We start from the raw sequence: 26594 nt of genomic DNA, 5'->3' as shown, positions 1-26594 counted from the left end.
ACACTGCCCCGTGCACTCACACCCACTCCAATCCCATTCCCCCTGCACAGACGCTCAGTCTCCTCGTGTCTTCACACGCCCATTCCCCCTGCATACACACTGCCCCGTGCACTCACACCCACCCCAATCCCATTCCCCCTGCACAGACGCTCAGTCTCCTCGTGTCTTCACACGCCCATTCCCCCTGCATACACACTGCCCCGTGCACTCACACCCACCCCAATCCCATTCCCCCTGCACAGACGCTCAGTCTCCTCGTGTCTTCACACGCCCATTCCCCCTGCATACACACTGCCCCGTGCACTCACACCCACCCCAATCCCATTCCCCCTGCACAGACGCTCAGTCTCCTCGTGTCTTCACACGCCCATTCCCCCTGCATACACACTGCCCCGTGCACTCACATCCACCCCAATCCCATTCCCCCTGCACAGACGCTCAGTCTCCTCGTGTCTTCACACGCCCATTCCCCCTGCATACACACTGCCCCGTGCACTCACACCCACCCCAATCCCATTCCCCCTGCACAGACGCTCAGTCTCCTCGTGTCTTCACACGCCCATTCCCCCTGCATACACACTGCCCCGTGCACTCACACCCACTCCAATCCCATTCCCCCTGCACAGACGCTCAGTCTCCTCGTGTCTTCACACGCCCATTCCCCCTGCATACACACTGCCCCGTGCACTCACACCCACTCCAATCCCATTCCCCCTGCACAGACGCTCAGTCTCCTCGTGTCTTCACACGCCCATTCCCCCTGCATACACACTGCCCCGTGCACTCACATCCACCCCAATCCCATTCCCCCTGCACAGACGCTCAGTCTCCTCGTGTCTTCACACGCCCATTCCCCCTGCATACACACTGCCCCGTGCACTCACACCCACTCCAATCCCATTCTCCCTGTACAGACGCTCAGTCTCCTCGTGTCTTCACACGCCCATTCCCCCTGCATACACACTGCCCCGTGCACTCACATCCACCCCAATCCCATTCCCCCTGCACAGACGCTCAGTCTCCTCGTGTCTTCACACGCCCATTCCCCCTGCATACACACTGCCCCGTGCACTCACATCCACCCCAATCCCATTCCCCCTGCACAGACGCTCAGTCTCCTCGTGTCTTCACACGCCCATTCCCCCTGCATACACACTGCCCCGTGCACTCACATCCACCCCAATCCCATTCCCCCTGCACAGACGCTCAGTCTCCTCGTGTCTTCACACGCCCATTCCCCCTGCATACACACTGCCCCGTGCACTCACACCCACTCCAATCCCATTCCCCCTGCACAGACGCTCAGTCTCCTCGTGTCTTCACACGCCCATTCCCCCTGCATACACACTGCCCCGTGCACTCACACCCACCCCAATCCCATTCCCCCTGCACAGACGCTCAGTCTCCTTGTGTCTTCACACGCCCATTCCCCCTGCATACACACTGCCCCGTGCACTCACACCCACCCCAATCCCATTCCCCCTGCACAGACGCTCAGTCTCCTCGTGTCTTCACACGCCCATTCCCCCTGCATACACACTGCCCCGTGCACTCACACCCACCCCAATCCCATTCCCCCTGCACAGACGCTCAGTCTCCTCGTGTCTTCACACGCCCATTCCCCCTGCATACACACTGCCCCGTGCACTCACACCCACTCCAATCCCATTCCCCCTGCACAGACGCTCAGTCTCCTTGTGTCTTCACACGCCCATTCCCCCTGCATACACACTGCCCCGTGCACTCACACCCACCCCAATCCCATTCCCCCTGCACAGACGCTCAGTCTCCTCGTGTCTTCACACGCCCATTCCCCCTGCATACACACTGCCCCGTGCACTCACACCCACTCCAATCCCATTCCCCCTGCACAGACGCTCAGTCTCCTCGTGTCTTCACACGCCCATTCCCCCTGCATACACACTGCCCCGTGCACTCACAACCACCCCAATCCCATTCCCCCTGTACACACGCTCAGTCTCCTCGTGTCTTCACACGCCCATTCCCCCTGCATACACACTGCCCCGTGCACTCACACCCACTCCAATCCCATTCCCCCTGCACAGACGCTCAGTCTCCTCGTGTCTTCACACGCCCATTCCCCCTGCATACACACTGCCCCGTGCACTCACACCCACTCCAATCCCATTCCCCCTGCACAGACGCTCAGTCTCCTCGTGTCTTCACACGCCCATTCCCCCTGCATACACACTGCCCCGTGCACTCACAACCACCCCAATCCCATTCCCCCTGCACAGACGCTCAGTCTCCTTGTGTCTTCACACGCCCATTCCCCCTGCATACACACTGCCCCGTGCACTCACATCCACCCCAATCCCATTCCCCCTGCACAGACGCTCAGTCTCCTCGTGTCTTCACACGCCCATTCCCCCTGCATACACACTGCCCCGTGCACTCACATCCACCCCAATCCCATTCCCCCTGCACAGACGCTCAGTCTCCTCGTGTCTTCACACGCCCATTCCCCCTGCATACACACTGCCCCGTGCACTCACACCCACTCCAATCCCATTCCCCCTGCACAGACGCTCAGTCTCCTCGTGTCTTCACACGCCCATTCCCCCTGCATACACACTGCCCCGTGCACTCACACCCACCCCAATCCCATTCCCCCTGCACAGACGCTCAGTCTCCTCGTGTCTTCACACGCCCATTCCCCCTGCATACACACTGCCCCGTGCACTCACACCCACCCCAATCCCATTCCCCCTGCACAGACGCTCAGTCTCCTCGTGTCTTCACACGCCCATTCCCCCTGCATACACACTGCCCCGTGCACTCACACCCACCCCAATCCCATTCCCCCTGCATACACACTGCCCCGTGCACTCACACCCACTCCAATCCCATTCCCCCTGCATACACACTGCCCCGTGCACTCACACCCACCCCAATCCCATTCCCCCTGCATACACACTGCCCCGTGCACTCACACCCACTCCAATCCCATTCCCCCTGTACACACGCTCAGTCTCCTCGTGTCTTCACACGCCCATTCCCCCTGCATACACACTGCCCCGTGCACTCACACCCACTCCAATCCCATTCCCCCTGTACACACGCTCAGTCTCCTCGTGTCTTCACACGCCCATTCCCCCTGCATACACACTGCCCCGTGCACTCACAACCACCCCAATCCCATTCCCCCTGTACAGACGCTCAGTCTCCTCGTGTCTTCACACGCCCATTCCCCCTGCATACACACTGCCCCGTGCACTCACACCCACTCCAATCCCATTCCCCCTGTACACACGCTCAGTCTCCTCGTGTCTTCACACGCCCATTCCCCCTGCATACACACTGCCCCGTGCACTCACACCCACCCCAATCCCATTCCCCCTGTACACACGCTCAGTCTCCTCGTGTCTTCACACGCCCATTCCCCCTGCATACACACTGCCCCGTGCACTCACACCCACTCCAATCCCATTCCCCCTGTACACACGCTCAGTCTCCTCGTGTCTTCACACGCCCATTCCCCCTGCATACACACTGCCCCGTGCACTCACACCCACTCCAATCCCATTCCCCCTGTACACACGCTCAGTCTCCTCGTGTCTTCACACGCCCATTCCCCCTGCATACACACTGCCCCGTGCACTCACAACCACCCCAATCCCATTCCCCCTGTACAGACGCTCAGTCTCCTCGTGTCTTCACACGCCCATTCCCCCTGCATATACACTGCCCCGTGCACTCACATCCACTCCAATCCCATTCCCCCTGCACAGACGCTCAGTCTCCTTGTGTCTTCACACGCCCATTCCCCCTGCATACACACTGCCCCGTGCACTCACATCCACCCCAATCCCATTCCCCCTGTACACACGCTCAGTCTCCTTGTGTCTTCACACGCCCATTCCCCCTGCATACACACTGCCCCGTGCACTCACACCCACTCCAATCCCATTCCCCCTGCACAGACGCTCAGTCTCCTTGTGTCTTCACACGCCCATTCGCCCTGCATACACACTGCCCCGTGCACTCACAACCACCCCAATCCCATTCCCCCTGCACAGACGCTCAGTCTCCTTGTGTCTTCACACGCCCATTCCCCCTGCATACACACTGCCCCGTGCACTCACACCCACTCCAATCCCATTCCCCCTGCACAGACGCTCAGTCTCCTCGTGTCTTCACACGCCCATTCCCCCTGCATACACACTGCCCCGTGCACTCACATCCACCCCAATCCCATTCCCCCTGCACAGACGCTCAGTCTCCTCGTGTCTTCACACGCCCATTCCCCCTGCATACACACTGCCCCGTGCACTCACACCCACTCCAATCCCATTCTCCCTGTACAGACGCTCAGTCTCCTCATGTCTTCACACGCCCATTCCCCCTGCATACACACTGCCCCGTGCACTCACATCCACCCCAATCCCATTCCCCCTGCACAGACGCTCAGTCTCCTCGTGTCTTCACACGCCCATTCCCCCTGCATACACACTGCCCCGTGCACTCACATCCACCCCAATCCCATTCCCCCTGCACAGACGCTCAGTCTCCTCGTGTCTTCACACGCCCATTCCCCCTGCATACACACTGCCCCGTGCACTCACATCCACCCCAATCCCATTCCCCCTGCACAGACGCTCAGTCTCCTCGTGTCTTCACACGCCCATTCCCCCTGCATACACACTGCCCCGTGCACTCACACCCACTCCAATCCCATTCCCCCTGCACAGACGCTCAGTCTCCTCGTGTCTTCACACGCCCATTCCCCCTGCATACACACTGCCCCGTGCACTCACACCCACCCCAATCCCATTCCCCCTGCACAGACGCTCAGTCTCCTTGTGTCTTCACACGCCCATTCCCCCTGCATACACACTGCCCCGTGCACTCACACCCACCCCAATCCCATTCCCCCTGCACAGACGCTCAGTCTCCTCGTGTCTTCACACGCCCATTCCCCCTGCATACACACTGCCCCGTGCACTCACACCCACCCCAATCCCATTCCCCCTGCACAGACGCTCAGTCTCCTCGTGTCTTCACACGCCCATTCCCCCTGCATACACACTGCCCCGTGCACTCACACCCACTCCAATCCCATTCCCCCTGCACAGACGCTCAGTCTCCTTGTGTCTTCACACGCCCATTCCCCCTGCATACACACTGCCCCGTGCACTCACACCCACCCCAATCCCATTCCCCCTGCACAGACGCTCAGTCTCCTCGTGTCTTCACACGCCCATTCCCCCTGCATACACACTGCCCCGTGCACTCACACCCACTCCAATCCCATTCCCCCTGCACAGACGCTCAGTCTCCTCCTGTCTTCACACGCCCATTCCCCCTGCATACACACTGCCCCGTGCACTCACATCCACCCCAATCCCATTCCCCCTGCACAGACGCTCAGTCTCCTCGTGTCTTCACACGCCCATTCCCCCTGCATACACACTGCCCCGTGCACTCACACCCACTCCAATCCCATTCCCCCTGCACAGACGCTCAGTCTCCTCGTGTCTTCACACGCCCATTCCCCCTGCATACACACTGCCCCGTGCACTCACAACCACCCCAATCCCATTCCCCCTGTACACACGCTCAGTCTCCTCGTGTCTTCACACGCCCATTCCCCCTGCATACACACTGCCCCGTGCACTCACACCCACTCCAATCCCATTCCCCCTGCACAGACGCTCAGTCTCCTCGTGTCTTCACACGCCCATTCCCCCTGCATACACACTGCCCCGTGCACTCACACCCACTCCAATCCCATTCCCCCTGCACAGACGCTCAGTCTCCTCGTGTCTTCACACGCCCATTCCCCCTGCATACACACTGCCCCGTGCACTCACAACCACCCCAATCCCATTCCCCCTGCACAGACGCTCAGTCTCCTTGTGTCTTCACACGCCCATTCCCCCTGCATACACACTGCCCCGTGCACTCACATCCACCCCAATCCCATTCCCCCTGCACAGACGCTCAGTCTCCTCGTGTCTTCACACGCCCATTCCCCCTGCATACACACTGCCCCGTGCACTCACATCCACCCCAATCCCATTCCCCCTGCACAGACGCTCAGTCTCCTCGTGTCTTCACACGCCCATTCCCCCTGCATACACACTGCCCCGTGCACTCACACCCACTCCAATCCCATTCCCCCTGCACAGACGCTCAGTCTCCTCGTGTCTTCACACGCCCATTCCCCCTGCATACACACTGCCCCGTGCACTCACACCCACCCCAATCCCATTCCCCCTGCACAGACGCTCAGTCTCCTCGTGTCTTCACACGCCCATTCCCCCTGCATACACACTGCCCCGTGCACTCACACCCACCCCAATCCCATTCCCCCTGCACAGACGCTCAGTCTCCTCGTGTCTTCACACGCCCATTCCCCCTGCATACACACTGCCCCGTGCACTCACACCCACCCCAATCCCATTCCCCCTGCATACACACTGCCCCGTGCACTCACACCCACTCCAATCCCATTCCCCCTGCATACACACTGCCCCGTGCACTCACACCCACCCCAATCCCATTCCCCCTGCATACACACTGCCCCGTGCACTCACACCCACTCCAATCCCATTCCCCCTGTACACACGCTCAGTCTCCTCGTGTCTTCACACGCCCATTCCCCCTGCATACACACTGCCCCGTGCACTCACACCCACTCCAATCCCATTCCCCCTGTACACACGCTCAGTCTCCTCGTGTCTTCACACGCCCATTCCCCCTGCATACACACTGCCCCGTGCACTCACAACCACCCCAATCCCATTCCCCCTGTACAGACGCTCAGTCTCCTCGTGTCTTCACACGCCCATTCCCCCTGCATACACACTGCCCCGTGCACTCACACCCACTCCAATCCCATTCCCCCTGTACACACGCTCAGTCTCCTCGTGTCTTCACACGCCCATTCCCCCTGCATACACACTGCCCCGTGCACTCACACCCACCCCAATCCCATTCCCCCTGTACACACGCTCAGTCTCCTCGTGTCTTCACACGCCCATTCCCCCTGCATACACACTGCCCCGTGCACTCACACCCACTCCAATCCCATTCCCCCTGTACACACGCTCAGTCTCCTCGTGTCTTCACACGCCCATTCCCCCTGCATACACACTGCCCCGTGCACTCACACCCACTCCAATCCCATTCCCCCTGTACACACGCTCAGTCTCCTCGTGTCTTCACACGCCCATTCCCCCTGCATACACACTGCCCCGTGCACTCACAACCACCCCAATCCCATTCCCCCTGTACAGACGCTCAGTCTCCTCGTGTCTTCACACGCCCATTCCCCCTGCATATACACTGCCCCGTGCACTCACATCCACTCCAATCCCATTCCCCCTGCACAGACGCTCAGTCTCCTCGTGTCTTCACACGCCCATTCCCCCTGCATATACACTGCCCCGTGCACTCACATCCACTCCAATCCCATTCCCCCTGCACAGACGCTCAGTCTCCTCGTGTCTTCACACGCCCATTCCCCCTGCATATACACTGCCCCGTGCACTCACATCCACTCCAATCCCATTCCCCCTGCACAGACGCTCAGTCTCCTTGTGTCTTCACACGCCCATTCCCCCTGCATACACACTGCCCCGTGCACTCACACCCACTCCAATCCCATTCCCCCTGCACAGACGCTCAGTCTCCTCGTGTCTTCACACGCCCATTCCCCCTGCATACACACTGCCCCGTGCACTCACATCCACTCCAATCCCATTCCCCCTGTACACACGCTCAGTCTCCTTGTGTCTTCACACGCCCATTCCCCCTGCATACACACTGCCCCGTGCACTCACATCCACCCCAATCCCATTCCCCCTGCACAGACGCTCAGTCTCCTCGTGTCTTCACACGCCCATTCCCCCTGCATACACACTGCCCCGTGCACTCACATCCACCCCAATCCCATTCCCCCTGCACACACGCTCAGTCTCCTTGTGTCTTCACACGCCCATTCCCCCTGCATACACACTGCCCCGTGCACTCACATCCACCCCAATCCCATTCCCCCTGCACAGACGCTCAGTCTCCTCCTGTCTTCACACGCCCATTCCCCCTGCATACACACTGCCCCGTGCACTCACACCCACTCCAATCCCATTCCCCCTGCACAGACGCTCAGTCTCCTCGTGTCTTCACACGCCCATTCCCCCTGCATACACACTGCCCCGTGCACTCACACCCACTCCAATCCCATTCCCCCTGCACAGACGCTCAGTCTCCTTGTGTCTTCACACGCCCATTCCCCCTGCATACACACTGCCCCGTGCACTCACACCCACTCCAATCCCATTCCCCCTGCACAGACGCTCAGTCTCCTCGTGTCTTCACACGCCCATTCCCCCTGCATACACACTGCCCCGTGCACTCACACCCACTCCAATCCCATTCCCCCTGCACAGACGCTCAGTCTCCTCGTGTCTTCACATGCCCATTCCCCCTGCATACACACTGCCCCGTGCACTCACATCCACCCCAATCCCATTCCCCCTGTACACACGCTCAGTCTCCTCGTGTCTTCACACGCCCATTCCCCCTGCATACACACTGCCCCGTGCACTCACACCCACCCCAATCCCATTCCCCCTGCATAGACGCTCAGTCTCCTCGTGTCTTCACACGCCCATTCCCCCTGCATACACACTGCCCCGTGCACTCACAACCACCCCAATCCCATTCCCCCTGCACAGACGCTCAGTCTCCTTGTGTCTTCACACGCCCATTCCCCCTGCATACACACTGCCCCGTGCACTCACACCCACTCCAATCCCATTCCCCCTGCACAGACGCTCAGTCTCCTCGTGTCTTCACACGCCCATTCCCCCTGCATACACACTGCCCCGTGCACTCACACCCACTCCAATCCCATTCCCCCTGCACAGACGCTCAGTCTCCTTGTGTCTTCACACGCCCATTCCCCCTGCATACACACTGCCCCGTGCACTCACACCCACTCCAATCCCATTCCCCCTGCACAGACACTCAGTCTCCTCGTGTCTTCACACGCCCATTCCCCCTGCATACACACTGCCCCGTGCACTCACACCCACTCCAATCCCATTCCCCCTGCACAGACGCTCAGTCTCCTCGTGTCTTCACACGCCCATTCCCCCTGCATACACACTGCCCCGTGCACTCACACCCACCCCAATCCCATTCCCCCTGTACACACGCTCAGTCTCCTCGTGTCTTCACACGCCCATTCCCCCTGCATACACACTGCCCCGTGCACTCACACCCACTCCAATCCCATTCCCCCTGTACACACGCTCAGTCTCCTCGTGTCTTCACACGCCCATTCCCCCTGCATACACACTGCCCCGTGCACTCACATCCACTCCAATCCCATTCCCCCTGTACACACGCTCAGTCTCCTCGTGTCTTCACACGCCCATTCCCCCTGCATACACACTGCCCCGTGCACTCACACCCACTCCAATCCCATTCCCCCTGCACAGACGCTCAGTCTCCTTGTGTCTTCACACGCCCATTCCCCCTGCATACACACTGCCCCGTGCACTCACATCCACCCCAATCCCATTCCCCCTGTACACACGCTCAGTCTCCTCGTGTCTTCACACGCCCATTCCCCCTGCATACACACTGCCCCGTGCACTCACATCCACCCCAATCCCATTCCCCCTGTACACACGCTCAGTCTCCTCGTGTCTTCACACGCCCATTCCCCCTGCATACACACTGCCCCGTGCACTCACATCCACCCCAATCCCATTCCCCCTGCACAGACGCTCAGTCTCCTCGTGTCTTCACACGCCCATTCCCCCTGCATACACACTGCCCCGTGCACTCACACCCACTCCAATCCCATTCCCCCTGTACACACGCTCAGTCTCCTCGTGTCTTCACACGCCCATTCCCCCTGCATACACACTGCCCCGTGCACTCACATCCACTCCAATCCCATTCCCCCTGCACAGACGCTCAGTCTCCTTGTGTCTTCACACGCCCATTCCCCCTGCATACACACTGCCCCGTGCACTCACACCCACCCCAATCCCATTCCCCCTGTACACACGCTCAGTCTCCTTGTGTCTTCACACGCCCATTCCCCCTGCATACACACTGCCCCGTGCACTCACACCCACCCCAATCCCATTCCCCCTGCACAGACGCTCAGTCTCCTCGTGTCTTCACACGCCCATTCCCCCTGCATACACACTGCCCCGTGCACTCACATCCACCCCAATCCCATTCCCCCTGCACAGACGCTCAGTCTCCTCGTGTCTTCACACGCCCATTCCCCCTGCATACACACTGCCCCGTGCACTCACACCCACCCCAATCCCATTCCCCCTGCACAGACGCTCAGTCTCCTCGTGTCTTCACACGCCCATTCCCCCTGCATACACACTGCCCCGTGCACTCACACCCACCCCAATCCCATTCCCCCTGCACAGACGCTCAGTCTCCTCGTGTCTTCACACGCCCATTCCCCCTGCATACACACTGCCCCGTGCACTCACACCCACTCCAATCCCATTCCCCCTGCACAGACGCTCAGTCTCCTCGTGTCTTCACACGCCCATTCCCCCTGCATACACACTGCCCCGTGCACTCACACCCACTCCAATCCCATTCCCCCTGTACAGACGCTCAGTCTCCTCGTGTCTTCACACGCCCATTCCCCCTGCATACACACTGCCCCGTGCACTCACACCCACTCCAATCCCATTCCCCCTGTACACACGCTCAGTCTCCTCGTGTCTTCACACGCCCATTCCCCCTGCATACACACTGCCCCGTGCACTCACAACCACCCCAATCCCATTCCCCCTGCACAGACGCTCAGTCTCCTCGTGTCTTCACACGCCCATTCCCCCTGCATACACACTGCCCCGTGCACTCACACCCACTCCAATCCCATTCCCCCTGCACAGACGCTCAGTCTCCTTGTGTCTTCACACGCCCATTCCCCCTGCATACACACTGCCCCGTGCACTCACACCCACTCCAATCCCATTCCCCCTGCACAGACGCTCAGTCTCCTCGTGTCTTCACACGCCCATTCCCCCTGCATACACACTGCCCCGTGCACTCACACCCACTCCAATCCCATTCCCCCTGCACAGACGCTCAGTCTCCTTGTGTCTTCACACGCCCATTCCCCCTGCATACACACTGCCCCGTGCACTCACACCCACCCCAATCCCATTCCCCCTGCATAGACACTGCCCCGTGCACTCACACCCACTCCAATCCCATTCCCCCTGCACAGACGCTCAGTCTCCTCGTGTCTTCACACGCCCATTCCCCCTACATACACACTGCCCCGTGCACTCACACCCACCCCAATCCCATTCCCCCTGCATACACACTGCCCCGTGCACTCACACCCACTCCAATCCCATTCCCCCTGCACAGACGCTCAGTCTCCTCGTGTCTTCACACGCCCATTCCCCCTGCATACACACTGCCCCGTGCACTCACAACCACTCCAATCCCATTCCCCCTGCACAGACGCTCAGTCTCCTCGTGTCTTCACACGCCCATTCCCCCTGCATACACACTGCCCCGTGCACTCACAACCACCCCAATCCCATTCCCCCTGCACAGACGCTCAGTCTCCTCGTGTCTTCACACTGGCTCTGGGCACACACCATTCACTCTGTGAACACACTGCCCCTCACCCTCCACTCTCATGCACTTGCTGCCCCATTAAAGGCAGGCAGCCCGGCTCCACACTCAGCACGCAGACAGCCACAGGGATGGCTCAGGGCAGTACCAGGGGCCAGGGATGGTGGCAGGGTCGGGGAACAAGACCCAGGGAGTTCTGGGGGGCAGGAGGGGATGGTAAAAGGGCAGGAGGCACCTGGGAGGCAGGCCAGGGCAATAAATCTGGAGAGGAGTCAGGATCCCTAGACGGGGGGGGGGGGGCAGTAGGGATGGTGATGCGGGGGCAGAAGGCTCTGGGAAGCAGGGGCCATGAGGCTGCTGAATGGGACAGGGTAGAGGGCTCTGGGCAGCAGTGGCTATGGGGCTGGGTGGGGGACACTGGTGGGGCAGGGTCTATAGCGCTGAGGGTTCTGGGGGGAGAAGGAGCCATGGGGCTGGGGGAGGTGGAGGACACTGGGGTCAGGGCCATAGGGCCAGTTCCGGGGCCCCGCAGCACCTGGATCGGGAGCCACGTGCCCCCGCCCCCAGGCTGAGGGGGACTGGGGTGGGTGAAGGGGGGAGCGATGTTTAAAGGGGACGTGGCCGCTCCCTTTTCTGTCGGCAGCACGCGGCGCCCACCCCCACTGCAGCTGCCGCGCGGCCGCCTTTAAGAGTGTGGGGGCAGCGCGGCCCGGGTGCGAGGCTGGAGCGGCCGCAGCTCCGGCACCGGCAGCAGCATCCTCCGGCGGCGGGGCCCGGTGGGGCCCAGCCCGGCAGCGTGGGAGGGAGGCGGCCGCTGCTGCGCCGCCCGCTGCTGCCGGGTCCCCGATCCCCTGCATCCCTCTGCGCCCGTTCCCCCGATCCCCTCTTCCCCCGACCCCCCTGCATCCCCAGCATCCCCGGTTCCCCCGACCCCCCTGCACCCCCGGTTCCCCCGAACCCCCTGCATCCCCGGTTCCCCCGACCCCCCTGCATCCCCAGCATCCCCGGTTCCCCCGACCCCCCTGCACCCCCGGTTCCCCCGACCCCCCTGCACCCCCGGTTCCCCCGAACCCCCTGCATCCCCAGCATCCCCGGTTCCCCCGACCCCCCTGCATCCCCCCCCCAGCATCCCCGGTTCCCCCGAACCCCCTGCATCCCCAGCATCCCCGGTTCCCCCGACCCCCCAGCATCCCCCGGTTCCCCCGAACCCCCTGCATCCCCCGGTTCCCCCGACCCCCCAGCATCCCCCGGTTCCCCCGACCCCCCTGCATCCCCCGGTTCCCCCGAACCCCCTGCATCCCCAGCATCCCCGGTTCCCCCGACCCCCCTGCATCCCCCGGTTCCCCCGAACCCCCTGCATCCCCAGCATCCCCGGTTCCCCCGACCCCCCTGCATCCCCCGGTTCCCCCGAACCCCCTGCATCCCCAGCATCCCCCTGCATCCGCCTGTTCTCCCGGCTCCCCGCATCCCCCTCTTCCCCCGACCCCCCTGCACCCCACTCTCCTGACCTCCTGGTTCCTCTTCTCTGGCTCCCCCTGGGGTCCTTGCCCCCTGCAGCAGCCCCCTGTCTTCCCCCTTTCTCTTGGGTCGACTTCTCCCCCCCTCGCTTCCTCCATGCCAAGCGCCAGGGACTAGGCGGCTGAAGGAACCATGTCCTATGTCCCCTTTCGAGGTAATGGATGGGGCGGGGGGGGCAGTGCCTGAATGCCCCCTGGGCGCGGGAGGACTGTGGTTCAGAGGTGATGGGACTCACCTAGAGCAGGGCAGGTGGGGGATACTGGAGCCTGGGCAGGAAAGGGAGGGGTCACCAGGGCAGGAGAGGGGGCTGGGAGGGCCAGGGCTCTGCAGGAGTTGTGGGGTGGCCATGAGGGTGGAAGGAGATGGGGCTGCACTGGGTGGTGACTGGGGCCTGTGGGAGCAGATGGGGGGCAGTTCTGGGGGGCACTGAGGCCCGTGGCTGTGGAGAGCTTCACTCAGGGCTGGGGGCTTGGGCCTGATTGGGGAAGGGGTCTCAGCTTGGCCCAGAGGGTTTGGGCCTGGGTGGGGCAGGGAAGCCTCCGGGTGCAGCCTGGGGCGGCAGTGAGAGGCTGTCTGGTCCATGGGGTGCTGGCGGTTGCCCTGCGGCCTGAGGAGCACTGGAGGGTCCCGGGGGGTCAGGTGTCTAGAGCAGGAGGTGGTGGTACTGCGCTGTGCTCCGGGCTGAGTGCAGGCCGGGGGCGGCAGTGAGGGGCTGTCTGGTCCATGGGGTGCTGGCGGTTGCCCTGCGGCCTGAGGAGCACTGGAGGGTCCCGGGGGGTCAGGTGTCTAGAGCAGGAGGTGGTGGTACTGCGCTGTGCTCCGGGCTGAGTGCAGGCCGGGGGCGGCAGTGAGGGGCTGTCTGGTCCATGGGGTGCTGGCGGTTGCCCTGCGGCCTGAGGAGCACTGGAGGGTCCCGGGGGGTCAGGTGTCTAGAGCAGGAGGTGGTGGTACTGCGCTGTGCTCCGGGCTGAGTGCAGGCCGGGGGCGGCAGTGAGGGGCTGTCTGGTCCATGGGGTGCTGGCGGTTGCCCTGCGGCCTGAGGAGCACTGGAGGGTCCCGGGGGGTCAGGTGTCTAGAGCAGGAGGTGGTGGTACTGCGCTGTGCTCCGGGCTGAGTGCAGGCCGGGGGCGGCAGTGAGGGGCTGTCTGGTCCATGGGGTGCTGGCGGTTGCCCTGCGGCCTGAGGAGCACTGGAGGGTCCCGGGGGGTCAGGTGTCTAGAGCAGGAGGTGGTGGTACTGCGCTGTGCTCCGGGCTGAGTGCAGGCCGGGGGCGGCAGTGAGGGGCTGTCTGGTCCATGGGGTGCTGGCGGTTGCCCTGCAGCCTGAGGAGCACTGGAGGGTCCCGGGGGGTCAGGTGTCTAGAGCAGGAGGTGGTGGTACTGCGCTGTGCTCCGGGCTGAGTGCAGGCCGGGGGCGGCAGTGGGGGGCTGTCTGGTCCATGGGGTGCTGGCGGTTGCCCTGCGGCCTGAGGAGCACTGGAGGGTCCCGGGGGGTCAGGTGTCTAGAGCAGGAGGTGGTGGTACTGCGCTGTGCTCCGGGCTGAGTGCAGGCTGGGGGCGGCAGTGAGGGGCTGTCTGGTCCATGGGGTGCTGGCGGTTGCCCTGCAGCCTGAGGAGCACTGGAGGGTCCCGGGGGGTCAGGTGTCTAGAGCAGGAGGTGGTGGTACTGCGCTGTGCTCCAGGCTGAGTGCAGGCCGGGGGCGGCAGTGGGGGGCTGTCTGGTCCATGGGGTGCTGGCGGTTGCCCTGCGGCCTGAGGAGCACTGGAGGGTCCCGGGGGGTCAGGTGTCTAGAGCAGGAGGTGGTGGTACTGCGCTGTGCTCCGGGCTGAGTGCAGGCCGGGGGCGGCAGTGAGGGGCTGTCTGGTCCATGGGGTGCTGGCGGTTGCCCTGCGGCCTGAGGAGCACTGGAGGGTCCCGGGGGGTCAGGTGTCTAGAGCAGGAGGTGGTGGTACTGCGCTGTGCTCCGGGCTGAGTGCAGGCCGGGGGCGGCAGTGAGGGGCTGTCTGGTCCATGGGGTGCTGGCGGTTGCCCTGTGGCCTGAGGAGCACTGGAGGGTCCCGGGGGGGGTCAGGTGTCTAGAGCAGGAGGTGGTGGTACTGCGCTGTGCTCCGGGCTGAGTGCAGGCCGGGGGCGGCAGTGGGGGGCTGTCTGGTCCATGGGGTGCTGGCGGTTGCCCTGCGGCCTGAGGAGCACTGGAGGGTCCAGGGGGGTCAGGTGTCTAGAGCAGGAGGTGGTGGTACTGCGCTGTGCTCCGGGCTGAGTGCAGGCCGGGGGCGGCAGTGGGGGGCTGTCTGGTCCATGGGGTGCTGGCGGTTGCCCTGCGGCCTGAGGAGCACTGGAGGGTCCCGGGGGGTCAGGTGTCTAGAGCAGGAGGTGGTGGTACTGCGCTGTGCTCCGGGCTGAGTGCAGGCCGGGGGCGGCAGTGAGGGGCTGTCTGGTCCATGGGGTGCTGGCGGTTGCCCTGTGGCCTGAGGAGCACTGGAGGGTCCCGGGGGGGGTCAGGTGTCTAGAGCAGGAGGTGGTGGTACTGCGCTGTGCTCCGGGCTGAGTGCAGGCCGGGGGCGGCAGTGGGGGGCTGTCTGGTCCATGGGATGCTGGCGGTTGCCCTGCGGCCTGAGGAGCACTGGAGGGTCCAGGGGGGTCAGGTGTCTAGAGCAGGAGGTGGTGGTACTGCGCTGTGCTCCGGGCTGAGTGCAGGCCGGGGGCGGCAGTGGGGGGCTGTCTGGTCCATGGGGTGCTGGCGGTTGCCCTGCGGCCTGAGGAGCACTGGAGGGTCCCGGGGGGTCAGGTGTCTAGAGCAGGAGGTGGTGGTACTGCGCTGTGCTCCGGGCTGAGTGCAGGCCGGGGGCGGCAGTGAGGGGCTGTCTGGTCCATGGGGTGCTGGCGGTTGCCCTGCGGCCTGAGGAGCACTGGAGGGTCCCGGGGGGTCAGGTGTCTAGAGCAGGAGGTGGTGGTACTGCGCTGTGCTCCGGGCTGAGTGCAGGCCGGGGGCGGCAGTGAGGGGCTGTCTGGTCCATGGGGTGCTGGCGGTTGCCCTGTGGCCTGAGGAGCACTGGAGGGTCCCGGGGGGTCAGGTGTCTAGAGCAGGAGGTGGTGGTACTGCGCTGTGCTCCGGGCTGAGTGCAGGCCGGGGGCGGCAGTGGGGGGCTGTCTGGTCCATGGGGTGCTGGCGGTTGCCCTGTGGCCTGAGGAGCACTGGAGGGTCCCGGGGGGTCAGGTGTCTAGAGCAGGAGGAGGTGGTACTGCGCTGTGCTCCGGGCTGAGTGCAGGCCGGGGGTGGCAGTGAGGGGCTGTCTGGTCCATGGGGTGCTGGCGGTTGCCCTGTGGCCTGAGGAGCACTGGAGGGTCCCGGGGGGTCAGGTGTCTAGAGCAGGAGGTGGTGGTACTGCGCTGTGCTCCAGGCTGAGTGCAGGCTGGGGCGGCAGTGAGGGGCTGTCTGGTCCATGGGGTGCTGGCGGTTGCCCTGTGGCCTGAGGAGCACTGGAGGGTCCCGGGGGGTCAGGTGTCTAGAGCAGGAGGTGGTGGTACTACGCTGTGCTCCAGGCTGAGTGCAGGCCGGGGGCGGCAGGAAGTGGGAGAGACTCAGGGTATCCTGGGAGCTGTGAGAAAGGGCCAAGCAAGCTGGCTCAGAGGCTGGGTACAGGGGCTCTGTGGGGTTGGAGCAGGGGGGCCATGTGGGTGTTGTCTGGGCAGACAATGGTGAGGGAGGGGTTCCCACTGCAGGGCTTGGGGGCTCAGAGCCCATCTGGGGTGGGGCATGGAGGGTCAGGCTCGGTTGGGGAGGGGATGTGCGTGGGGTGGGTTCCCCAGGAGTCAGTGGGGTGGGGGAAGTTTCAGGGCCTGTGGGGTCTGAAGAAGAAGGAAGTGGAAAGTCTGGGGGTGGAAATGGAAGGGGGTAGCCCAAGGCAGGTATTGGGGGTTGTTATGTGGTGGGCTGATTGGTGGCTGCAGAAGGGCTATACCTGGGGCTGGGGGGAGACGGAGGAGGTGCCAGGCCAAGCTGGGAACCTTCCTGTTGCCCTTGGGTTGAGGGTAGTAGAGGGTCGCAGGAGAGTTGCTGCTGGACCAATGAGAGGTGGACCATTGCCTGGGGCCTGTAGGTGAAAAGAGGGATTGGGTGTCGTAGAGGGTAGTGGAGACCTAGAGTAGGCCTGTGGGGCATTGAGGTCCTGAGGGTGTTTGGGGGGGTTCTGTAGAGGGCAGTGGGGCTGCTCGGGGGGATGTGCCGTAGAAGGCAATGGAGTTGCTGGGGAGGGTCCCATAGAGGGCAGTGGGGTCACTGGGGGGTGGTTCCATTATGGGGCAGTGGAGTTGCTGGGGAGGGTCCCATAGAGGGCAGTGGGGTCACTGGGGGGTGGTTCCATTATGGGGCAGTGGAGTTGCTGGGGAGGGTCCCATAGAGGGCAGAGGGGTCACTGGGGAGTGGTTCCATTATGGGGCAGTGGAGTTGCTGGGGAGGGTCCCTTTGAGAGCAGTGGGGTCACTGGGGGGTGGTTCCATTATGGGGCAGTGGAGTTGCTGGGGAGGGTCCCATAGAGGGCAGTGGGGTCACTGGGGGGTGGTTCCATTATGGGGCAGTGGAGTTGCTGGGGAGGGTCCCATAGAGGGCAGTGGGGTCACTGGGGGGTGGTTCCATTATGGGGCAGTGGAGTTGCTGGGGAGGGTCCCATAGAGAGCAGTGGGGTCACTGGGGGGTGGTTCCATTATGGGGCAGTGGAGTTGCTGGGGAGGGTCCCACAGAGGGCAGTGGGGTCACTGCGGGGTGGTTCCATTATGGGGCAGTGGAGTTGCTGGGGAGGGTCCCATAGAGGGCAGTGGGGTCACTGGGGGTGGTTCCATTATGGGGCAGTGGAGTTGCTGGGGAGGGTCCCATAGAGGGCAGAGGGGTCACTGGGGGGTGGTTCCATTATGGGGCAGTGGAGTTGCTGGGGAGGGTCCCATAGAGGGCAGTGGGGTCACTGGGGGGTGGTTCCATTATGGGGCAGTGGAGTTGCTGGGGAGGGTCCCATAGAGGGCAGTGGGGTCACTGGGGGGTGGTTCCATTATGGGGCAGTGGAGTTGCTGGGGAGGGTCCCATAGAGGGCAGTGGGGTCACTGGGGGGTGGTTCCATTATGGGGCAGTGGAGTTGCTCGGGAGGGTCCCATAGAGGGCAGTGGGGTCACTGGGGGGTGGTTCCATTATGGGGCAGTGGAGTTGCTGGGGAGGGTCCCATAGAGGGCAGTGGGGTCACTGCGGGGTGGTTCCATTAGGGGGCAGTGGAGTTGCTGGGGAGGGTCCCATAGAGAGCAGTGGGGTCACTGGGGGGTGGTTCCATTATGGGGCAGTGGAGTTGCTGGGGAGGGTCCCATAGAGGGCAGTGGGGTCACTGCGGGGTGGTTCCATTATGGGGCAGTGGAGTTGCTGGGGAGGGTCCCATAGAGAGCAGTGGGGTCACTGGGGGGTGGTTCCATTATGGGGCAGTGGAGTTGCTGGGGAGGGTCCCATAGAGAGCAGTGGGGTCACTGGGGGGTGGTTCCATTATGGGGCAGTGGAGTAGCTGGGGAGGGTCCCATAGAGAGCAGTGGGGTCACTGGGGGGTGGTTCCATTATGGGGCAGTGGAGTTGCTGGGGAGGGTCCCATAGAGGGCAGTGGGGTCACTGGGGGGTGGTTCCAATATGGGGCAGTGGAGTTGCTGGGGAGGGTCCCATAGAGGGCAGTGGGGTCACTGGGGGGTGGTTCCATTATGGGGCAGTGGAGTTGCTGGGGAGGGTCCCATAGAGGGCAGTGGGGTCACTGGGGGGTGGTTCCATTATGGGGCAGTGGAGTTGCTGGGGAGGGTCCCATAGAGGGCAGTGGGGTCACTGGGGGGTGGTTCCATTATGGGGCAGTGGAGTTGCTGGGGAGGGTCCCATAGAGGGCAGTGGGGTCACTGGGGGGTGGTTCCATTATGGGGCAGTGGAGTTGCTAGGGAGGGTCCCATAGAGAGCAGTGGGGTCACTGGGGGGTGGTTCCATTATGGGGCAGTGGAGTTGCTGGGGAGGGTCCCATAGAGGGCAGTGGGGTCACTGGGGGGTGGTTCCATTATGGGGCAGTGGAGTTGCTGGGGAGGGTCCCATAGAGGGCAGTGGGGTCACTGGGGGGTGGTTCCATTATGGGGCAGTGGAGTTGCTGGGGAGGGTCCCATAGAGAGCAGTGGGGTCACTGGGGGGTGGTTCCATTATGGGGCAGTGGAGTTGCTGGGGAGGGTCCCATAGAGAGCAGTGGGGTCACTGGGGGGTGGTTCCATTATGGGGCAGTGGAGTTGCTGGGGAGGGTCCCATAGAGAGCAGTGGGGTCACTGGGGGGTGGTTCCATTATGGGGCAGTGGAGTTGCTGGGGAGGGTCCCATAGAGAGCAGTGGGGTCACTGGGGGGTGGTTCCATTATGGGGCAGTGGAGTTGCTCGGGAGGGTCCCATAGAGGGCAGTGGGGTCACTGCGGGGTGGTTCCATTATGGGGCAGTGGAGTTGCTGGGGAGGGTCCCATAGAGGGCAGTGGGGTCACTGGGGGGTGGTTCCATTATGGGGCAGTGGAGTTGCTGGGGAGGGTCCCATAGAGAGCAGTGGGGTCACTGGGGAGTGGTTCCATTATGGGGCAGTGGAGTTGCTGGGGAGGGTCCCATAGAGGGCAGTGGGGTCACTGGGGGGTGGTTCCATTATGGGGCAGTGGAGTTGCTGGGGAGGGTCCCATAGAGAGCAATGGGGTCACTGGGGGGTGGTTCCATTATGGGGCAGTGGAGTTGCTGGGGAGGGTCCCACAGAGGGCAGTGGGGTCACTGCGGGGTGGTTCCATTATGGGGCAGTGGAGTTGCTGGGGAGGGTCCCATAGAGGGCAGTGGGGTCACTGGGGGGTGGTTCCATTATGGGGCAGTGGAGTTGCTGGGGAGGGTCCCATAGAGGGCAGTGGGGTCACTGGGGGGTGGTTCCATTATGGGGCAGTGGAGTTGCTGGGGAGGGTCCCATAGAGAGCAGTGGGGTCACTGGGGGGTGGTTCCATTATGGGGCAGTGGAGTTGCTGGGGAGGGTCCCATAGAGGGCAGTGGGGTCACTGGGGGGTGGTTCCATTATGGGGCAGTGGAGTTGCTGGGGAGGGTCCCATAGAGGGCAGTGGGGTCACTGGGGGGTGGTTCCATTATGGGGCAGTGGAGTTGCTGGGGAGGGTCCCATAGAGAGCAGTGGAGTCACTGGGGGGTGGTTCCATTATGGGGCAGTGGAGTTGCTGGGGAGGGTCCCATAGAGGGCAGTGGGGTCACTGGGGGGTGGTTCCATTATGGGGCAGTGGAGTTGCTGGGGAGGGTCCCATAGAGGGCAGTGGGGTCACTGGGGGGTGGTTCCATTATGGGGCAGTGGAGTTGCTGGGGAGGGTCCCATAGAGGGCAGTGGGGTCACTGGGGGGTGGTTCCATTATGGGGCAGTGGAGTTGCTGGGGAGGGTCCCATAGAGGGCAGTGGGGTCACTGGGGGTGGTTCCATTATGGGGCAGTGGAGTTGCTCGGGAGGGTCCCATAGAGGGCAGTGGGGTCACTGGGGGGTGGTTCCATTATGGGGCAGTGGAGTTGCTGGGGAGGGTCCCATAGAGAGCAGTGGGGTCACTGGGGGGTGGTTCCATTATGGGGCAGTGGAGTTGCTGGGGAGGGTCCCATAGAGGGCAGTGGGGTCACTGGGGGGTGGTTCCATTATGGGGCAGTGGAGTTGCTGGGGAGGGTCCCATAGAGGGCAGTGGGGTCACTGGGGGGTGGTTCCATTATGGGGCAGTGGAGTTGCTGGGGAGGGTCCCATAGAGGGCAGTGGGGTCACTGGGGGGTGGTTCCATTATGGGGCAGTGGAGTTGCTCGGGGGGGTCCCATAGAGAGCAGTGGGGTCACTGGGGGGTGGTTCCATTATGGGGCAGTGGAGTTGCTGGGGAGGGTCCCATAGAGGGCAGTGGGGTCACTGGGGGGTGGTTCCATTATGGGGCAGTGGAGTTGCTGGGGAGGGTCCCATAGAGAGCAGTGGGGTCACTGGGGGGTGGTTCCATTATGGGGCAGTGGAGTTGCTCGGGGGGGTCCCATAGAGAGCAGTGGGGTCACTGGGGGGTGGTTCCATTATGGGGCAGTGGAGTTGCTGGGGAGGGTCCCATAGAGGGCAGAGGGGTCACTGGGGGGTGGTTCCATTATGGGGCAGTGGAGTTGCTCGGGAGGGTCCCATAGAGAGCAATGGGGTCACTGGGGGGTGGTTCCATTATGGGGCAGTGGAGTTGCTGGGGAGGGTCCCATAGAGAGCAGTGGGGTCACTGGGGGGTGGTTCCATTATGGGGCAGTGGAGTTGCTGGGGAGGGTCCCATAGAGGGCAGAGGGGTCACTGGGGGGTGGTTCCATTATGGGGCAGTGGAGTTGCTGGGGAGGGTCCCATAGAGGGCAGTGGGGTCACTGGGGGTGGTTCCATTATGGGGCAGTGGAGTTGTTGGGGAGGGTCTCATAGAGGGCAGTGGGGTCACTGGGGGGTGGTTCCATTATGGGGCAGTGGAGTTGCTGGGGAGGGTCCCATAGAGGGCAGTGGGGTCACTGGGGGGTGGTTCCATTATGGGGCAGTGGAGTTGCTGGGGAGGGTCCCATAGAGAGCAGTGGGGTCACTGGGGGGTGGTTCCATTATGGGGCAGTGGAGTTGCTGGGGAGGGTCCCATAGAGGGCAGTGGGGTCACTGGGGGGTGGTTCCATTATGGGGCAGTGGAGTTGCTGGGGAGGGTCCCATAGAGGGCAGTGGGGTCACTGGGGGGTGGTTCCATTATGGGGCAGTGGAGTTGCTGGGGAGGGTCCCATAGAGAGCAGTGGGATCACTGGGGGGTGGTTCCATTATGGGGCAGTGGAGTTGCTCGGGAGGGTCCCATAGAGGGCAGTGGGGTCACTGGGGGGTGGTTCCATTATGGGGCAGTGGAGTTGCTGGGGAGGGTCCCATAGAGGGCAGTGGGGTCACTGGGGGGTGGTTCCATTATGGGGCAGTGGAGTTGCTGGGGAGGGTCCCATAGAGGGCAGTGGGGTCACTGGGGGGTGGTTCCATTATGGGGCAGTGGAGTTGCTGGGGAGGGTCCCATAGAGAGCAGTGGGGTCACTGCGGGGTGGTTCCATTATGGGGCAGTGGAGTTGCTGGGGAGGGTCCCATAGAGGGCAGTGGGGTCACTGGGGGGTGGTTCCATTATGGGGCAGTGGAGTTGCTGGGGAGGGTCCCATAGAGGGCAGTGGGGTCACTGGGGGGTGGTTCCATTATGGGGCAGTGGAGTTGCTGGGGAGGGTCCCATAGAGGGCGGTGGGGTCACTGGGGGGTGGTTCCATTATGGGGCAGTGGAGTTGCTCGGGGGGGTCCCATAGAGGGCAGTGGGGTCACTGGGGGGTGGTTCCATTATGGGGCAGTGGAGTTGCTCGGGGGGGTCCCATAGAGGGCAGTGGGGTCACTGGGGGGTGGTTCCATTATGGGGCAGTGGAGTTGCTGGGGAGGGTCCCATAGAGGGCAGTGGGGTCACTGGGGGGTGGTTCCATTATGGGGCAGTGGAGTTGCTCGGGAGGGTCCCATAGAGGGCAGTGGGGTCACTGGGGGGTGGTTCCATTATGGGGCAGTGGAGTTGCTGGGGAGGGTCCCGTAGAGGGCAGTGGGGTCACTGGGGGGTGGTTCCATTATGGGGCAGTGGAGTTGCTCGGGGGGTCCCATAGAGAGCAGTGGGGTCACTGGGGGGTGGTTCCATTATGGGACAGTGGAGTTGCTGGGGAGGGTCCCGTAGAGAGCAGTGGGGTCACTGGGGGGTGGTTCCATTATGGGGCAGTGGAGTTGCTCGGGGGGTCCCATAGAGGGCAGTGGGGCTCCTTACCCAGGCCTGTGGGGGCAGATGGGAGACAGACGCGCAGTGGGAGGGGAACAGCACATGCTGCCAGAGGGCTGCCTCTGTTGTCCGGGGGGTTCTTTGGGTCCTGGGACCCTGGCATCCAGGGAGGTTCCAGGGATTGCTCTGTGCAGTTCACCTCCTCCCACATGCTGACTGTCCCCTGGGCCTGCAAGGATGGCGCTGGCTCGTGGCCAGGGTGGACTCTCAGGGGAGCCCAGGTCCTTGGCATGAGGCTGGTGCGATCCCCAGAGGACCTGTGTGACCCACTTTCCCAGCCACTGGCCCAGAAAGGGTGGGGGTGGGGGTGAGGTTTGCATGCCACTTGTGCCGTCACAGGCATTGTTTGCCCAGAACCAGGGTCCAAACACCTTCTGTCCTCGTGTCCGTGAGCTCCTCTGAGCCCATCGCCCACACTTCTCATTATGGAGTGCACCTCGATCCCAAGCAGGGCTGGGATCCCCCAAGGCTAGCACAGCTGGGGCTGTGGGGGCGGAGAATCTCCTCTTAGTGCAGTGCCGGGGAGCAGGGCTGCAGGCTCCCATCTGAACTGCCCCATCATCTATTATGCTAATTTATTGTGGGCCCAAAATAGCAATATTAACGAGGCACTAAACGAAGCACCCTACTCACTAGTAAAAGGGGCCTTTAAACACACAAATGCTCTCCATGCTGGCACCAGCTACACCCTTCCCGCCGCTCACAGCCAAAGCCCTGCCCCCCACAGAGCCCCCTGCTGGGCAAGGCTGATCCCCTGTCCCATCCAAGGCTCTGCCCCCTATAGCGCCCCCTGCTGGGCAAGGCTGGATCCCCTGTCCCATCCAAGGCTCTGCCCCCTACAGCGCCCTCTGCTGGGCAAGGCTGGATCCCCTGTCCCATCCAAGGCTCTGTCCCCTACAGCGCCCCCTGCTGGGCAAGGCTGGATCCCCTGTCCCATCCAAGGCTCTGCCCCCTACAGCGCCCCCTGCTGGGCAAGGCTGGATCCCCTGTCCCATCCAAGGCTCTGCCCCCTACAGCGCCCCCTGCTGGGCAAGGCTGGATCCCCTGTCCCATCCAAGGCTCTGCCCCCTACAGCGCCCCCTGCTGGGCAAGGCTGGATCCCCTGTCCCATCCAAGGCTCTGCCCCCTACAGCGCCCCCTGCTGGGCAAGGCTGGATCCCCTGTCCCATCCAAGGCTCTGCCCCCTACAGCACCCCCAGCTGGGCAAGGCTGGATCCCCTGTCCCATCCAAGGCCCTGCCCCCCACAGAGCCCCCTGCTGGGCAAGGCTGGATCCCCTGTCCCATCCAAGGCCCTTTCCTGCTCCCCACAACACCCCATCTTGGGAGAAGCTGGGTCCCCCCTCATAGCTAATGCCCCGCCCTATCCCCCCACAGTGCCCCCTGCTGGGCAAGGCGGGATCTCCCCTCACAGCCAATGCCCTGCCCTCCCCTCACAGCGCCCCCTGCTGGGCAAGGCTGGATCTCCCCTCACAGCCAATGCCCTGTCCTATCCCCACAGCGCCCTCTGCTGGGCAAGGCTGGATCTCCCCTCACAGCCAATGCCCTGCCCCATCCCTCCACAGTGCCCCCTGCTGGGCAAGGCTGGATCTCCCCTCACAGCCAATGCCCTGCCCCATCCCCCCACAGTGCCCCCTGCTGGGCAAGGCTGGATCTCCCCTCACAGCCAATGCCCTGCCCTCCCCTCACAGCGCCCCCTGCTGGGCAAGGCTGGATCTCCCCTCACAGCCAATGCCCTGTCCTATCCCTCACAGCGCCCCCTGCTGGGCAAGGCTGGATCTCCCCTCACAGCCAATGCCGTGTCCTATCCCTCACAGCGCCCCCTGCTGGGCAAGGCTGGGTCTCCCCTCACAGCCAATGCCCTGCCCCATCCCTCCACAGTGCCCCCTGCTGGGCAAGGCTGGATCTTCCCTCACAGCCAATGCCCTGCCCCCGCCTCACAGCGCCCGCTGCTGGTCAAGGCTGGATCTCCCCTCACAGCCAATGCCCTGTCCCATCCCGCACAGCACCCCCTGCTGGGCAAGGCTGGGTCTTCCCTCACAGCCAATGCCCTGTCCTATCCCTCACAGCGCCCCCTGCTGGGCAAGGCTGGGTCTTCCCTCACAGCCAATGCCCTGTCCTATCCCTCACAGCGCCCCCTGCTGGGCAAGGCTGGGTCTTCCCTCACAGCCAATGCCCTGTCCTATCCCCACAGCGCCCTCTGCTGGGCAAGGCTGGGTCTCCCCTCACAGCCAATGCCCTGCCCCATCCCCTCACAGCACCCCCTGCTGGGCAAGGCTGGATCTCCCCTCACAGCCAATGCCCTGTCCTATCCCCACAGCGCCCTCTGCTGGGCAAGGCTGGGTCTCCCCTCACAGCCAATGCCCTGCCCCATCCCCTCACAGCACCCCCTGCTGGGCAAGGCTGGATCTCCCCTCACAGCCAATGCCCTGCCCTCCCCTCACAGCGCCCCCTGCTGGGCAAGGCTGGATCTCCCCTCACAGCCAATGCCCTGCCCCATCCCCTCACAGCACCCCCTGCTGGGCAAGCCTGGATCTCCCCTCACAGCCAATGCCCTGTCCTATCCCCACAGCGCCCTCTGCTGGGCAAGGCTGGGTCTCCCCTCACAGCCAATGCCCTGCCCTCCCCTCACAGCGCCCTCTGCTGGGCAAGGCTGGGTCTCCCCTCACAGCCAATGCCCTGCCCTCCCCTCACAGCGCCCTCTGCTGGGCAAGGCTGGGTCTCCCCTCACAGCCAATGCCCTGTCCTATCCCCACAGCGCCCTCTGCTGGGCAAGGCTGGGTCTCCCCTCACAGCCAATGCCCTGCCCCATCCCCTCACAGCACCCCCTGCTGGGCAAGGCTGGATCTCCCCTCACAGCCAATGCCCTGCCCCATCCCCTCACAGCACCCCCTGCTGGGCAAGGCTGGATCTCCCCTCACAGCCAATGCCCTGTCCTATCCCCACAGCGCCCTCTGCTGGGCAAGGCTGGGTCTCCCCTCACAGTCAATGCCCTGCCCCATCCCTCCACAGTGCCCCCTGCTGGGCAACGCTGGGGCTGCAGTAGCCGGGCATCCCTCCCTCCCACAGCCAGCTCCTGCCCCCCCACAGTGCCCCCTGCTGGGCAAGGCTGGGGCTGGAGTAGCTAGGAACCCCCCAGCCAGTGCCCTGCTCCCTACAGTGCCCTCTGCTGAGTGAGGCCAGAGCTGGAGTAATGAGGGGCTCCCCCCTGCTTTGGGGAATGCTGGGATGAAATACCCCCCCACAGTCTCTTCTCTCCATTCAGTGCGTGGAGGTGGCAGGATGCGGTTGCTAGGTAACCCCATTGGAGGATGCTCCTCCTCCCTCCCCATCCCAGGAGTGGGGGGACTGTCATGAATCGAATCCCCAGAGCGTGGTAGTGTCGTGAGCTGCAGGGGGTGCTGGGGTCCCTCCCCATTTCAGGATAGGGAACCCTCTGCCCAGCTCAGTCTGTGGAAGGACTTGTCACTGGTGAGAGAGATGGGGCAGGGACTGTAGCTGTATCTTTGTGGGGAGAGGGGTGGCTGTTCTCTCCACCAGTCAGGACCCCCCCCCCCCATGCTGTCACTTCCCAGCACGGTTCTTTAGGCTCCTTGGGATCTGA

General features: G+C 63.3%; 1 protein-coding gene across 5 annotated transcripts in view; it reads left to right on the top strand.

Annotated features, from left to right (window-relative positions):
• Window positions 1–13088: 13088 nt before the first annotated feature.
• SYNGAP1 (synaptic Ras GTPase activating protein 1) overlaps window positions 13089–26594 on the top strand; it is a 104685-nt gene continuing 91179 nt past the window's right edge. For 4 of the 5 annotated variants that reach the window (XR_012898971.2, XM_075915656.2, XM_075915660.2 and 1 more), the window contains exon 1: window positions 13089–13279. Coding sequence is in view for 4 of the 5 variants with exons in the window: in XM_075915656.2 (XP_075771771.1) it covers window positions 13258–13279 (22 nt within the window). In the remaining variant the exon portion in view is untranslated. The remainder of the gene's footprint in view (window positions 13280–26594) is intronic. The other variant, XM_075915661.2, reaches the window with a different exon arrangement.

The sequence above is a fragment of the Pelodiscus sinensis genome, chromosome 19 (assembly GCF_052426305.1).
Source record: "Pelodiscus sinensis isolate ZL-2025 chromosome 19, ASM5242630v1, whole genome shotgun sequence".
In the NCBI taxonomy this organism is placed as follows: Eukaryota; Metazoa; Chordata; order Testudines; family Trionychidae; genus Pelodiscus; species Pelodiscus sinensis.
Note: the sequence above shows the minus strand (reverse complement) of the source record. Positions and strands in the feature narration are given on the sequence as shown.